This window comes from Myotis yumanensis, unplaced genomic scaffold, assembly GCF_028538775.1.
Source record: "Myotis yumanensis isolate MYYU_CA2020_CCGP unplaced genomic scaffold, mMyoYum1.0.hap1 SCAF_15, whole genome shotgun sequence".
Lineage (NCBI taxonomy): Eukaryota > Metazoa > Chordata > Mammalia > Chiroptera > Vespertilionidae > Myotis > Myotis yumanensis.
This window is the reverse complement of record NW_027223766.1, coordinates 21,667,679-21,682,081: the sequence shown is the minus strand read 5'-3', so window position 1 is coordinate 21,682,081 and position 14,403 is coordinate 21,667,679. Positions and strand designations below refer to the sequence as shown.

The window sequence follows — 14,403 nt, the reverse complement described above, 5'->3', positions numbered from 1 at the left end:
AGCATCATTGGCCTCTACCCACTAGATGCCAGTAGCATCCCACACACACACATACCCAGCCAAATTGTGACAACCAATTGGCAAATGTCCCCTGGTTAAGAATCATTAAGTTAGAGAATCATAGATATGTATGGATGAATTAAGTGACAGCATGTCTAGGATTTTCTTTTCAATACCCTAGCCAAAAAAAAAAAAAAAAAAAAAAAAAAACAGTTGTGGTGGACAGATGAAACTTGATTAGCATATTTTTTATTTTAGTAGAAGCTGGATGGTGAGTACATAGGGATTCATAATACCATTCTCTCTACTTCTGTGTTTCTTTGATTTTTAAAAATCAATCTGTTACTAAAATCTAAGGTAGGATTGCCAATAGGCTTTCCTTTTATTAATTAATTGATTTAATAGAGATACAACATATTTTTAATATATTTTTATTTATTTCAGAGAAGAAGGAAGGAGAGAGAGTTAGAAACATCAATGATGATAATCATTGATGGGCTGCCTCCTGCACGCCCCACACTGGGAATTGAGCCCGCAACCAAGGCAGGTGCCCTGGCCTGGAATTGAACCATGACCTCCTGGTTCTTAGGTCTATGCTCAACCATTGAGCCACGCCAGCTGGGCCAGCTTTCCTTTTAATACCTCCTCTCAAAGTTGCTTCACTGTCTTCTTGGAAAACTCCTTGCAGACCTATTTCCCAATGCCTGGGGTAACCCTCCAGGATTCCTACCTGCATCATAGGAACTGACTCAGTTTTCTTCCCTGCTTTACCAATCCTTGCTGCTGAAGCCCAAAAGCAGAAAATATTAGCTATAAGCAGAGCTAACATTGAAGATAAATATAACAGATACCTAGAAGTTTCCCAGCCCCCACTAATACTATCACTAACAAAGAGAAAGACCTTCTCCTATGGCCTTATCCCCATTCTAGAAGGGATTTACCTGGTGGATGGATGAGAAAAATTCAGGACCTTGAACCTCCCTTCTAACTAGAGGGTTGTAGAGAACTACAAAAGTTCCACCACTCTCATCTCATCTTTTTATCTTTTAGTTTAAATCCCTGTTAATGGTGGTTGCCAGAGGGGAGGGGTGTTGGGGAACTGGGTGAAGGGAGGATAGGTGAAAAAGGTGAAGGGTTTAAGAGATACAAATTGATGCCCTGACCGGTTTGGCTCAGTGGATGGAGCGTCAGCCTGCAGACTGAAGGGTCCCTGGTTCGATTCCAGTCAAGGGCATGTACCTTGATTGAGGGCACATCCCCAGTAGGGGGTGTACAGGAGGCAGCTGATCGATGTTTCTCTCTCATCGATGTTTCTAGCTCTCTATCCCTCTCCCTTCCTCTATGTAAAAATCAATAAAATATATTTTTTTTAAAAAAGAAATACAAATTGATTGTTACAGAATAGTCATGGAGATGTAAAGTACAGCATAGGGAATACCATTAATAATATTATAATAACTATGTATGGTGCTGGGTGGTACTAGATTTATCGGGATGATCACTTAGTAAGTTATATAATGTTCAATCAGTGGATATACACCTGAAACATAATATTATATGTCAACTGTAATTCAAAAATAAAAATTTTTAATTAGGTGCAGATTAACAGCAAATTTACAAAAAGTAAAAAAAATAATCTCTGTTAAACTACAGTGAAGTAAAAGGGGTAAACATTGGGCTTTGTCTGCCGGAATGTAGACAAATAGAAGTGAGGAGAGGTGGGAGGAAGACAGGGAGAGAACAGAAGAACTCCAGCTCCTAAGATGTGCAGGAGGGTACAGGATTTACAGGAAGTGAAACTGGAAAGCTGGAAATTTTCTCAGCTATTTCAATTTATGACTAACAAGTCCATTCCACACCATAGAGAGAGTCGTTGAACTGAGTTAATGGAAGACAGTTGCTAGGCAGGGGTATAACATAAGTGTAAAACACATTCTCTGCTGGTGTGAGGCTCATCATGTAGTGGGAAGGAGAAAACTTACAAACCTGAGTGAACCAATCAGAGCAAAATTAATTGTGAACGGAATGCCATTAGCTCCACATGGGGTGCAGCTGCTACATAGGAGTTGCTATTAGCAGATGAGAAAGCAAAGCAGCTGAGATCGAAGCTGAAGTCTTCACAGAGAAGAAATTTCAACTGAACCTCAAAGATGAATAGGATTTAGATCAGCTAAGACTTTTCTCATGAGAGAAAAAACAAGAGCAAAAGTACTCAATAAATATTTAAGTGCCAGCTATGTGGCAGGCAGTGTTGAGGTTAATATTGTGTGAAGGTGCATAAGCCAAAACCCTCACCTAGTATGAAATCAGGAATATGCACAGAATCTTTGTCAAACGTGTGGAGACCAGAATGATGGGAAATGACAGTGTGTACTTCAGAGAAACAGAACTGATAGCATGTGTATCTAGATTTAGATATAAATGTCTAGGTCTGTGTCTAGAGAGACAGGAAAGGAAGGAAGGGAGGGAGGCAGATAGACAGACGGATGGATAGATAGACAGATAGAAAGAGATTTTAAGGAATTTTCTCATGTGATTGTGGAGACTGGCAAGTCTGCAATTTGCAGGGCAAGCCAGCAGACTGGAGACCAGGGGAAGAGTTGATGTTGCAGTCCTGAGTCCAAAGGCAGAATTCGGAGGCAGAAGTCCTTCTTCCTCAAAAGACTTCAGTCTTTGCCCTTAAGGCCTGCAATGGCTTGACTAAAACCCACCCACATTATGGAAGGAATCTGCTTTATTCAAAGTCTACTGATTTAAAAGTTAACCCTATCTAATAAATACCTTCACAGAGTCATCTAGACTGGTGTTTGACCAAATGTCTCGGTACTGTGGCCTAGCCAAGTTGACACATGAAATTAACTATCACGGGATGGGGTGTATATGAGATCAATGGTTCGGTGGTATGAAAGTCAGATGAGGACGATTCTTGAGAAACCAACAGGATGCTGTAGGAAGACCAGGCTGGAGCTGTATCTAGTAGATTGGAGACAATACCACCCTGTCATCTTTACCCCACAGCAACCAAAGGCAATACCTTTCCATCACTCCTCAGTTGCTATGTGGTTGGCACGTCTAGCCCAGGAAACCAGTCCTGCAGTCTGGTGTTCATATCTGTGTGTCTTACTCTAATCTGAGAAGCAAGAAGCTCAGGTTTTTCCCTTCCTTGTTGCTACAGCCTTAATCACAGGCTGTTCAAGGCACGCCCACAAGCTATTTTGCCTTTTGAAAAGCCTGAATGATTAGGAAGGAAATTTAGCTTTCCGTTTTGAAGTCCTTTAAAGCCATACCTATTCTCTATTTCAGGTCGAAATAAGTAATGGCATCAACTCTGAAATGCAAGTGCTGAACTTGACTTAGGAAGCAAAGCGTCATTGACAGCTCCTCTCTGCATCAACATGTCTCACTTTCTCCCAGAGGATGGACTGCGCCTCCCTGCTTTCCCACAGATCACGGAGTTCTTCGGTCACAGCCTGTGTGTTATTAGCATTGTGCACTAGATGAGTTGTAGGTGCTTGGGTGGGTATTTTTTAGTCATTTTCTTCTTATATGAATACTTGTAAGTTGTAAAAAAAAAAATTGGTTTAAAATTTTTTAACAGAATTTAACATGAGGCATGCAGAATGGAAAAAAAAAATGCTGTGAAAACCTACAGACAATTCCATGAGAAACATTGGTTTGTATTATTGAGGTGGTACGTCAGGACTGCTGGTGGCTGCACTTATCCTAGACCTGATGGAGTTTGCACTAGCAGACATTACTTGGAGTTACTAGACAGGAAGTTAGATGCTCTGATAAATGGGTACAAATAGTGGACCTGGCTTTCACACTGAGTATGGATCTTCAACACCACAAGTCAAACATGGAGCTCTCCTTTGTTTTCTACTTCCCAAAGCCCAGAATAATATTATGGCAATCTAAGTTTTCAGATTCTTGCGTGATATCTTGCTCTTCCTGTGTTCTGAAAAAATATATATCAGGGGGGTAGGAAAGGGTGAAATTAAAGCAAGACACCTCTCCCCTTTGGAGGGAATGTGGGTATCTATGAGGGCCATGTTTTCTACTCTTTATCCAAGTCCTGACACTGGTGTCAGACCTAAACCTACAGCTTGAGGGCATGTGGCACAAAAATCACAACCAGAAATATTGCTCTGAAGATATTCAAAAGGAGCATTAAAACGGTGTGGAATTGCCTTTAAGTACTTCTAAAGAAGATACTTATATTTGTGCTGCATCAACTTTTCTTTCTCCTGCCCCACCCTGATTAGTATCCTACCCTACTGAGAAATTAGTACCAGAAACATAATTTTCCATGGGGAAGATGTCTTGAAAACACACCACAGTTTTTTCTAATCATATATCTCAATTATTAGTTCCCATGTCAAAATAAGTTTGGCTCACTTTGTATGAAAACCAACATGAGGCCTCCTATAGACCCCAAAATATGGGGTACGTGTGTACTATTTAATCCAGCAGTTGTTAACTTGGCCCATGCATCTCTTACAAGTCGGTCTGTAAACCACCTAAAATTATATGCAAATGTTTTGTGTGTAGAGGTTCCTTTTTTCTTCTTCTTTGTGGAGTCCATATATTTTATGAGACTTCCTTAAGAATCAGATCTTATACATCAAAGTCCACCCTGATTCCTACCACTTCGTAACAACCATGGTGGGCTTTGTGGAAGCCTCTGGATTGTGTCCCTTCAGTCATCTGACACCTACTGAATCCCATCACTTTTCATTCTACTGAATAAACTCAAATTCAAAATGAAGAAGATCTAGCAGGGACCGGAGAGATGGTCAAATCCAAGTCATTATTGTGCAGTTGAGGAAGCTGAAGCCTAGAGGACTTTGGGGGCTTGCCCAGAGCTCTGAATATATACAGAGGAGCCAGAGCTATGACCAAAGGAAGGAGAACTTGGAAGGCACACAGTGAGATTTGGGCCCCAGGTCCACCATTGTGGCCTTGGACAGTGTTGGACATCTCGGCCCTGCAGTTTTCTCATCTATAAAGTGAAACTATAATGCCTACCTCCCAAGGGTGAGGTGAGAGTTCAGTGAAAATGTAAAAATACTCTGTAAACTGTGAAGCGCTCCACAACTGAGAGGCAGTCGTTATTGTAATGTCATAACAATAAGTTGGGCCCTGTCTGGATCTCTTATTACTCCCACAAGTGCAAAGCCCATAGAAGCACCAAACTCCTCTACATTTTCTAAAAAGTAGCCTGAAAAAATCGCCCATGTTTAAGTGATTAGTAATAATGCAAATTACTAATTGCATGTATTCATTAAAAAATAACTTTGATATTAACATTCCAAGACTAATATGTGGAGAAAGCTAATAGATGATCAAAATCATAGAAAATCAGTCAAAGGAATAAAATTAATTTTTAAACATCTTAAACTGTCATTCTATTATGCCCCCCACTCACAAACAAAACCTAGTTAACATTTCACAAAATAGTACCATGTCGCTGTTGTTGCTGTTTTATCTCCATGCAAACTTTACATTCCTCTACGATGCACAGCAGAGACCTTTGTCTAACTACAGGTAACTGGTTTGAGGAGGAATTCTTACATTAGCGATTCTTCTATGGAAATTCAACACAGGCAGCTACTTATTATGATATGTGTTGTGTGTTTGGGTTTTTAATCTCCCTTCATTTAAATAATTAAGTTATAACTGTTCCAATTGGCAATTTCAGGACTCCATAATGATATTCTGAAATTCCAGAACATTTGCCATTCATCAAAAACAAGTTAGATAGATCTTTCACTTCCTCTCTTGCCCACTTTTCTCCTCCACTCCTCTCCGCTTCTGTGCTATGCTTTAGAGGCCCTGCTTACTTAAGAAAAAGGGAAGAAAAAAGTGTAGAACTGTGTGGTCACCATGGGCAGTCCCCCGGATCTGGGTGATTCTGACCCAGTACTATCACTTGTCACGTGCTGCTTCTTAAAGAGAGTGTTTCCAGTTCTTGCAGCTTTGCCTCTGTTTTAGGGAATCCACTCTTCACTGTGTATCATGCAGTAGGGCTTTCAACAAAGACACAGTCAGTGTATCCACTTTCTCACCAAGTCTTGGCTTCTCCATATGAAAGTATGTGTGGTCAGAGGAAGAGAGAATGAACTATCTGTGCTCATTTGCCAGAACCTCTCGCAGCATCCTGAGACGGTGCCGGTCCAGGTTCAAGTGCTCTCCTCACAAGTGGTTCTGGTAAAGCTGAAGACAGGACATCCACTGCCCATGAGCCCCTGGGGCTGACTGGCGTGCAGAAGGGGAAAGTTAAAACCAATGGGTTTTTTTTTTCTCTTAGAATGACCTTGACAGTGTCTTGTAAACCTTGGCCAACTCCACCCCAGGCTGTCTTCTATCTTGTGTCAATCACCTACCCTTTCTTAAGTGTCTCCGGGTAACACTCTGTGGAGCCACAGGCAGCTGGGATGCTCTGCAGTTTACCTTATGTCTATTTCGGCTTCCACTCATGTTTCAAAGCAGCAAAAGTTAAGCGGGGGAATTACAAGGGGCTGGGAGGTGGCTAGGGAATTCCCAGGGGACATGGGGTGCCTTACAGTCTACGGCAGAGAAATCTCAAACATCTCTTTTAGGAAAAGCTCTAAGCCAGCATTTCCCCAAGTATCTTAGCCTTCCACCTGCCATATAATAGGAACGTATGTGTCCCTGAAACAAAAGCATATGCTCAACCAACTCCAAATCTGAGAGGTTGTTGGCTCACTTGTTTTGAAGATAACTTGACATCTTGCCCTAGTAAAATACTGACTTCTTTCTTTTTTCCTTCAGAAAAATAAGCCCTGCTATTTCCTAAAGAAGTGGGGCAGCCAGCTTCAAGAGACTGGATCTAGCAAAATATAGCAAGGCTGCCATCTGTCTCACTTAATGGATGGGGCACTCATGATTGAGAGGAATTTGTCTTCATTAGAACCAGCTAAAATGTATGTCGCAGAGCTGAGGAAAACTGTCACGACTCTGCTACATTGGGAATCAAATAAAAACCAAAATTGCTCTTTTCAATCTTTGTAAATTAGAAAGGAATCTTGCCAAGAATGAACACATCTTCATTTCAGACCTAATTTAGAATTTATAGTATCCCAAAATATGGACTCACTATGAAATGAATATTCTGGCTAATCATTTCTTAAAGCAAACACTCGCTTATCATTCCTGAGATACTTCAGTGTATAAGCAGGAGAACTCTGACAGTTGATTAGAATTCAAATGCTCTGACTTGCCCTTTTAGCCCAAGATAGTAGCTGTTCTCAAGGGATCATTGAATTAAGTAGGAAAAATACAAACAATTGATCTCTTTAAACTTAGAAACCTTGAATATCTGTGTTGGTTTGGTGTTTTTTAATTTCCTTCTCATTAAAGTCACCTGTATCCTTTGCTGGATAGAAGGTCTGGGGAAGTGTCTACAACCCCTGTTCCCTATACATAGTCCCACGACTTAAGGGTGTTATGCCCAAAAGTAGAACTAATGAAGGAAAGTACTGCTTGTGTAACTTCACAATCAATGTGCAATGAAGAAAGGGAGTGGATCCATTTTAAATATTAGGAGAACTCTCCAAAAACCAGAATTCTCAAAAATTTTACAATTTGTAGCTAGCCTCTCTCTTTATGTCTTTATTGTGGGTTAAGAAAAAATGCCATTTCTACTAGACGGATAAAGCTTCTTAAATATTGATATTTTTAGAAGAAATTGGTGTCAGGTAAAAAAAATGAATGATCTTCCTTGGACTCTGAAATGAGAATTTCTACCTCATCCTTCTACCTTTCTTCTTAGAAAGAAAGAACAAATCATGACCCAAGATCCTTCTTTGTTTCCCTAATTCTGCAGGGTATGTGTTACCTTTCCTTTTCTGAAAATTGAATTTTAAATTCAAGAACCAATCAAATGGATTACTTGGTTCTCACTGTTCTTCTACAAAAATAAATTAATTCTTCCATGTTCATAACTCCTTAATGTTTTTATTTTGGCAGCACCTTTTTTTCTGAAATGTTAAGTGTCATTATTTTCTTTTTATTCAATTCAACAAACATGGTATGGACACCAGTGCTTAGGAAGGTGAGATAGAACAGATCCCTGCAAAGTGTGTGAGCCTTCCTTTCTGTTGTTAGTATTTTCTCTCACTAAAAGTTGGACCTGTGTTTCCCTTCATCTGTTTTTCTTCAAGAACATTATATTGGTTAGAGTGGAATGAGGACTACTGATAGTCTGTTTCTCTAAAAAAATATTCAATTGAAGGAAATCATAGGATTTTTTTGTAATCAGGTTTTATTGTACATTTCCCTAGGTTGTGTGTGTGTGTGTGTGTGTGTGTGTGTGTCAGAGAGACAGAGACAGACAGACAGACATAGAGAAATCTTGAAATCTTCCAGGTAAAAATATCCCATGAAGTGATTTCAATCACTGAAAAGTGTTGACTATATTCTCCTAACACCTTGGGCCTGCAAATCTGGCAGCTGTCACTGATGTCTGAGATAAGATTGATTGACTTGTTCATGTTGTGCACACACATCTATACACATACTTCAACACTTGAATACATCCTTTCTAAACAATCACTTTATTAAAATTGTCATATGCCCATTCTTATAAACAATAAGTAGTATAAGATTATTTTAGGGAATGGAAGTTAAAAGAAATAAGATGCCTAATGCCATGTGTTATTCTCTGCTGGGTCAAACTGTGGCGTTGACAGAGACCTCGGCAATTCATTTGTTTGGTTTGCAGAGGAGGAGACTGGGGCTGGTAGTTGCAGTGGCTTGTCCCATGTCCCATTGGGTCTGCTATGCAAGCCTTCATTCCAGTCTTCTTTCCTCTACATGTGTTGGTCATCAGCCAGGCCTTGGCTGTGACTGCAATTTGATATTTTTTTCCATCTGGGCTCCAGGCCCTGGTCACCAAGGCTCAGGATCCAAGAAAGACACCTCCTGTTGGCTCCTCCTCTTCACCCCTCATCCACTTGAATCTGAGCATCAGATGGTCAGATAGTCCTCTTCCAGTGGGCTTTTGTCATGCCTTTTTGTCTTCTCGGGGCAAATAAGAAATCCCAGACCTCAAATGACTGGTCTTTGCTTCCTTCCCAAAAGACAAAATAGCTCAGCCCTGCCTGCCTTCTCCTGTCTTTGCTCATGGTTTAAACATCATCCACCTGCCCACTGCAAGCCTTCTCATGATTCTTTGTCAACCAGCAGAGGGACAGTTTACTTTCAACTGCTGGATGCTGGTCTCTTCTACAGACTTTTGTCCCTGAGGGAGCAATTTTGCAAATAATTGCTGAAAGTCACTTTGTAACTGCCTCACAGAGTTTCATTTCTTTGAAACCTCTTTTATAAGAAAATTTCTCTCCTCCTTCTGACTTCTTAAATCTATTTTGAACCTAAAATAACAGTCATTGAATGTAGTTTTACAAAATAGTTTACTTGGGTCACCTATGTAATATGAAACCAAGAGCCTAATCATTGCAATCATTGCAATTATTCCTATTACATTCGGGTAATAATACAAATGGAATATTATATGTGAAAGTCAATTAGCTTTCAGATTCCTTCATCAGAACTTACGTTGGGCAGCCTTCTGCTTGCCCTCCAGGCTTTTTATTAGTAAAAACTGTCACTTTGAACCCATTTATTCAACCAATGCCTATAAATATTTATTATTAGGTTCTTCTATGGCTTTTCATTTTTGCCATCACTCTAAATAAATAAAAAATAGTTTCCTGTGCAAGACATTTTTAGGCAAAATACAATGTATAGAGCACCAAGTTCAATAACTTTAGAGAATGGAATTTTGGGCAATTCATGGGGCGTGCTTAACTTGTTTTCATAAGGCAAACATAGCTCATTAATTATGTTTTATTTATTGTTCTTAAACCACTTGTTTCGTGTGGTGACTTTTTTTAAAAAACTCAATTGATTGATCTTTGGATTTTTTAACATGGCAGAGAAAGGCCATTGATTCCAAAACTCAGATATCTAAAGTGCACCCAGAAACAGAAATCGTTTGGCCCTGTAAAGTCCTCTTCATGCTCCTAGGCCTGCAAAGGCTTTGCTCTCAAATCTCAGAACTTGAGTCACATTGGTCCATTCATCTTTGTCAAGAGGGAGTTTGGGGGGCAGGTTGAGAAAGTGAACGTCTGATCTTGTTTTATTCTTTCCTCATTTGTTTTAGGGCCAATGGCCATCAACCCTTCTTGACTTCATTCTGCCAGAGCTTCACATTTTCATAAGTAGAAATAGGGGGCTGCATGATGATTACAACTCCTTAAGAAATAGAGTTTTCATTAAAGCTTTTCTGCAAATCTGTGATGCCCTATGAAAAATGCTGGCACAGACTAGTCTTAGCATCAGTGATAACTATAATAAGACGATGTCTCATTCCCTTTAAAAGACATAGATATCCCAATTTTATCCAGTTTAACTCAAAGGGAATTTGGTGTTAACACTTGAAAATACTTTTAAGTCCTTAGGGGGAAATCTGAAGTGAAAAGTAATTTCCAAATTAGTTCCTAAAGCAAAATGCCTGCCTCAGAATAACAGAGTGATTTCTCCTCCTGTGGTAGAAATGCACAGGTAAGAACTCCCACTCAGACCTTCTGATCTGAAAACTCTAAGGAATCTCTGCCTCTGTGAGTAAAAAGACACCCCTAAATTGTCTTCTCAGTTGTGCTTCCCTTTCAGATTTTTCTGAGGCTCCTTGTATGTGACAAGAACTCTGCTACCTGGCAACCCCATCTATTCACAGCAGAACTAAGAACCAAGACACAAAACAGGTCTCTAACTAGCCCACTTGCAGGAGGTCCATAAGTCGCTTCCCGTAGGTTCAGCCTCTGGATAGTGCACCTGTTCCCTCTATGAAAGCAAAGTCTCCCTAGCTCATGGACTACAACATACTTCGGGACAGACGTGTGCCATGTTTTTGCCGTGACTGTGTATGAAAGGGCAACTTGACCAAATGAGCCCCCTAGTGCTCAAGACCTGAATAACACATGCCAGAACCATAGTCATACCTATCAATCCAACCAAAGCAAGTCTGAAGGACCTCTGAGTATGCAATACAAATATCAAATCTAAGCTCCTAACCATCAAAAGCAACCATGGCCACTATGTGCTTCAGCGATATCAACAGACATGCTCTAGTTACATCTGTGGTGATCTGCGAGTGGTGCCGTAGGCCTGCTTTGACTGGTCAGTATTTAAATAAAACCCAGAGCACACAGGTAAGGGGACTCACTAAGGGAGCAAAAGCTGTCCCCACACAACTATAGTGGAATCACAAAGGTTATACAACACAGTCGTTTCTTTGATATCGTTTCTAACAAACCAGATATTATTATTTATTATTATTGAAAGCACGCTCGCACTGTTTAAATGGAGAGAATGACTCTTAAGTCTCTTTGTTGCTGTGACCAACAGAAAGGAAGTTAGTTTGCGTTCATGTTTGTAATGCCAACTCTGCCATCTGATGGAAAATACTGGAAGTAACTAAAGCATTTCATTCTACTTCTATGGCAAGGATCTGCTGGTAAGGACAGAAAGACAAGGACATTGCACCTCCTGTCGATTTCTACATGTTTTTTAACCTCTAACGTTTTTACCAGCAGAAGTCATTAAAAATAGACTTTCAATCCCGAACAGTTTTTAGAAACTTGCCAACCAAGATATGTCTCAATGTTGACACTGCAACTTCATGTAAAAATCTTGAATGGTATTTTGTACCACTCTGAATTTCTACTGCCCCCTAACACTGTGTAGTGACTTCACTGTATATTAACTTCTTTTCTACAGATTTTAGAGCTACCAGGTGAATTAATTCAAAAAGTCTAATAGGAACCATCTTATATGATGCCAGTAGCCTGTAAAAAATGAAAATCTGTTTTCTTATATAAACTGGTAACGAGACTTGTTTTCACAATTCCTTTTTACATTTTTTGTGCATATAATACCTGTATATTGTACTCATATTCTAAAGTGACCAGAAAGTGTTATTTAATAGAGACTACATACATTTTTTATGTCGCTATGGACCCTTTGATTCTGGGTGCATTTACAATAAGTTAGCGGTATATCATCCTTTTCAATTATGAATAAAAACGCACATTGAAGTAGAAGATGACTACTGTTTTTAATGTTCTCTACATTACAGTATGCATTCATTATATTAAACTTGGAGAAGTCATGCATCTTGAAGCTCCCTTCATTCTTCAGATTTCAAGCGGTTGCCCCTCTATTTCATGCACAAATGAAAGTGAAGTCATAGGTTACATGTCAAGAGGCAGCCCAGTGTCTTCCCACACGTTTCAGAGCGTCCCTGTGGAGGGCTCAGATGCTCCACGGTGCCCCCAGCTGTTGCCTGTGTAGGTAGGCACTGTGCAGACAGCTGCTCTGGGCTGCTCTGCCAACCAATCTTTCTCATCACTGCTTCGTGTCCCTGCAGCTCACTCCAGGCACCCTCTTACCAAAGCAGGAATGTGGCCTCTCTTTATTTCCAGAGCAGAGCTGAAACAACCTTTTATAACTAACAAATTTTACTAAAGTTTGATGATAAATAAAGGGATGGCATCTTGGAAAGCTTGAAAGTGCCTCCCAGATACCAGTGGGCTTGAGGTCATTCTGAATTCACCTTCAAAGGCAGTCTTAGGCAGCCTCCCCCTTCTTTTTTTTTTAATATATTTTATTGATTTTTTTACAGAGAAGAAGGGAGAGGGATAGAGAGTTAGAAACATCGATGAGAGAGAAACATCGATCAGCTGCCTCCTGCACACTCCCTACTGGGGATGTGCCCGCAACCCAGGTACATGCCCTTGACCGGAATCGAACCTGGGACCCTTGAGTCTGCAGGTCGACGCTCTATCCACTGAACCAAACTGGTTAGGGCAGCCTCTCCCATCTTAATCTCCTGTCTTGCCCTACAACCTTACAAAGGCTACAACATCACTAGGCCAGTGATTTTCACTGGTGTACCGCAAGAGTTTTTGAAACATGCAATACCTGACTATTTGGTCAGGGCCTCAGACCTCTCTTTTCCCTTAGATTTTCAATAACAAATGACAACAGCTAACACAATAGCCGTCCAGTGTGAGTAAATCAAAATCATACCTAACTTTTTTGTCAGATCGGTAAAACGTATATTTGTTGGTGTGCCGCAGAATTTTAGTAATTAGTTTTTGTGCGCCATGAGATGAAAAAGGGTGACAATCACTGCATTGGATGACAGAAAGTTTCAGCTCCATTATAATCTAATGGGACCACCATCGTATATGGCAGTGATGGCGAACCTATGACACGTGTGTCAGAGGTGACATGCGAACTCATTTTTTTGGTTGATTTTTCTTTGTTAAATGGCATTTAAATATATAAAATAAATATCAAAAATATAAGTCTTTGTTTTACTATGGTTGCAAAGATCAAAAAATTTCTATATGTGACACGGCACCAGAGTTAAGTTTGGGTTTTTCAAAATGCTGACACGCCGAGCTCAAAAGGTTCGCCATCACTGGTATATGGGGTCCATCATTGACTGATGCATCAGTGCAGGACTGTAATGCGTGCGGAAGAGAGGTACAAGCAGAGGTTGGGAGGTGGAGGTGGGAAGTAATAGTCAGATTCAAGGCCTTGTAAGTCAATGCGAGTTGAGATTATATTCAATGGGAAACCAATGGAGGGTGTTAGGCCCTGATTGGCAGTGAGTGAGTCAATCACCTCCAATGCTAATGTCTTTGGGTAACAAATACCGGCAACTTCTAGGAACTGCATGCATCTCTGAACACCAATATCGTCCGCAAAGAACAAGGGTCATGTACTAGCCCCCTTACTTGAGCATTTAATTTCTCCCTCCCCACCTTTGGCATCTGATCCTTTGAGAATACACCTGTGCCGATGCAGAGCTGACTATGTGCTGGTTCAGCTCACTGTGACACATAATAATCCTCGACATTAGTCAATATGTTGAAAATGGAAATTCAATCATGAAAGACATTTCTGCTTCCACATTATATAGAAATGACTTCATTAAGTTGGCTTTCAAAAAGTATTTCCCCCCAAAGCTGATGTCTCCTTAAACGGTTGTGTTAAAGGGCTCTAATGAAGACCTACATGGACTGAACCATCAGCACTAATGATGCCTGGCTCTGTCTTTGTCATTTGTGTGATGAGAAATAAAGAGACTGGAGATCTTCAGTTAATGCAATCCTTTTAGAGCTCTTTAATTGAGCAATTTCTTAAAGGACAACGTGTCCTGGGGAACAAACGCAGCTGAAGCAATTTCCTAGAGTTGCAGGCATTGTTACAGAGCAAACCTTTTCAGAGGAAAGAGGAAGGGGTGGTTGAAGAGGAGATGCTAGTTAAGGTAACACCATATTTCACACTTCGACCACTGTTCCACTCCCC

At 40.3% G+C, this 14,403-nt stretch overlaps 1 protein-coding gene across 3 annotated transcripts in view; it reads left to right on the top strand.

Annotated features, from left to right (window-relative positions):
- Nucleotides 1-12,125, top strand: part of NKAIN3 (sodium/potassium transporting ATPase interacting 3) — a 429,459-nt gene extending 417,334 nt beyond the window's left edge. For 2 of the 3 annotated variants that reach the window (XM_070392076.1, XM_070392075.1), the window contains one exon: nucleotides 3,304-12,125. In XM_070392076.1, coding sequence (XP_070248177.1) covers nucleotides 3,304-3,317 — 14 coding nt within the window. In that variant the 3' untranslated portion in view covers nucleotides 3,318-12,125. Of the gene's footprint in view, nucleotides 1-1,118; nucleotides 1,128-3,303 lie in introns of all 3 variants that reach the window. The other variant, XM_070392077.1, reaches the window with a different exon arrangement.
- The last annotated feature ends 2,278 nt before the right edge of the window (nucleotides 12,126-14,403 follow it).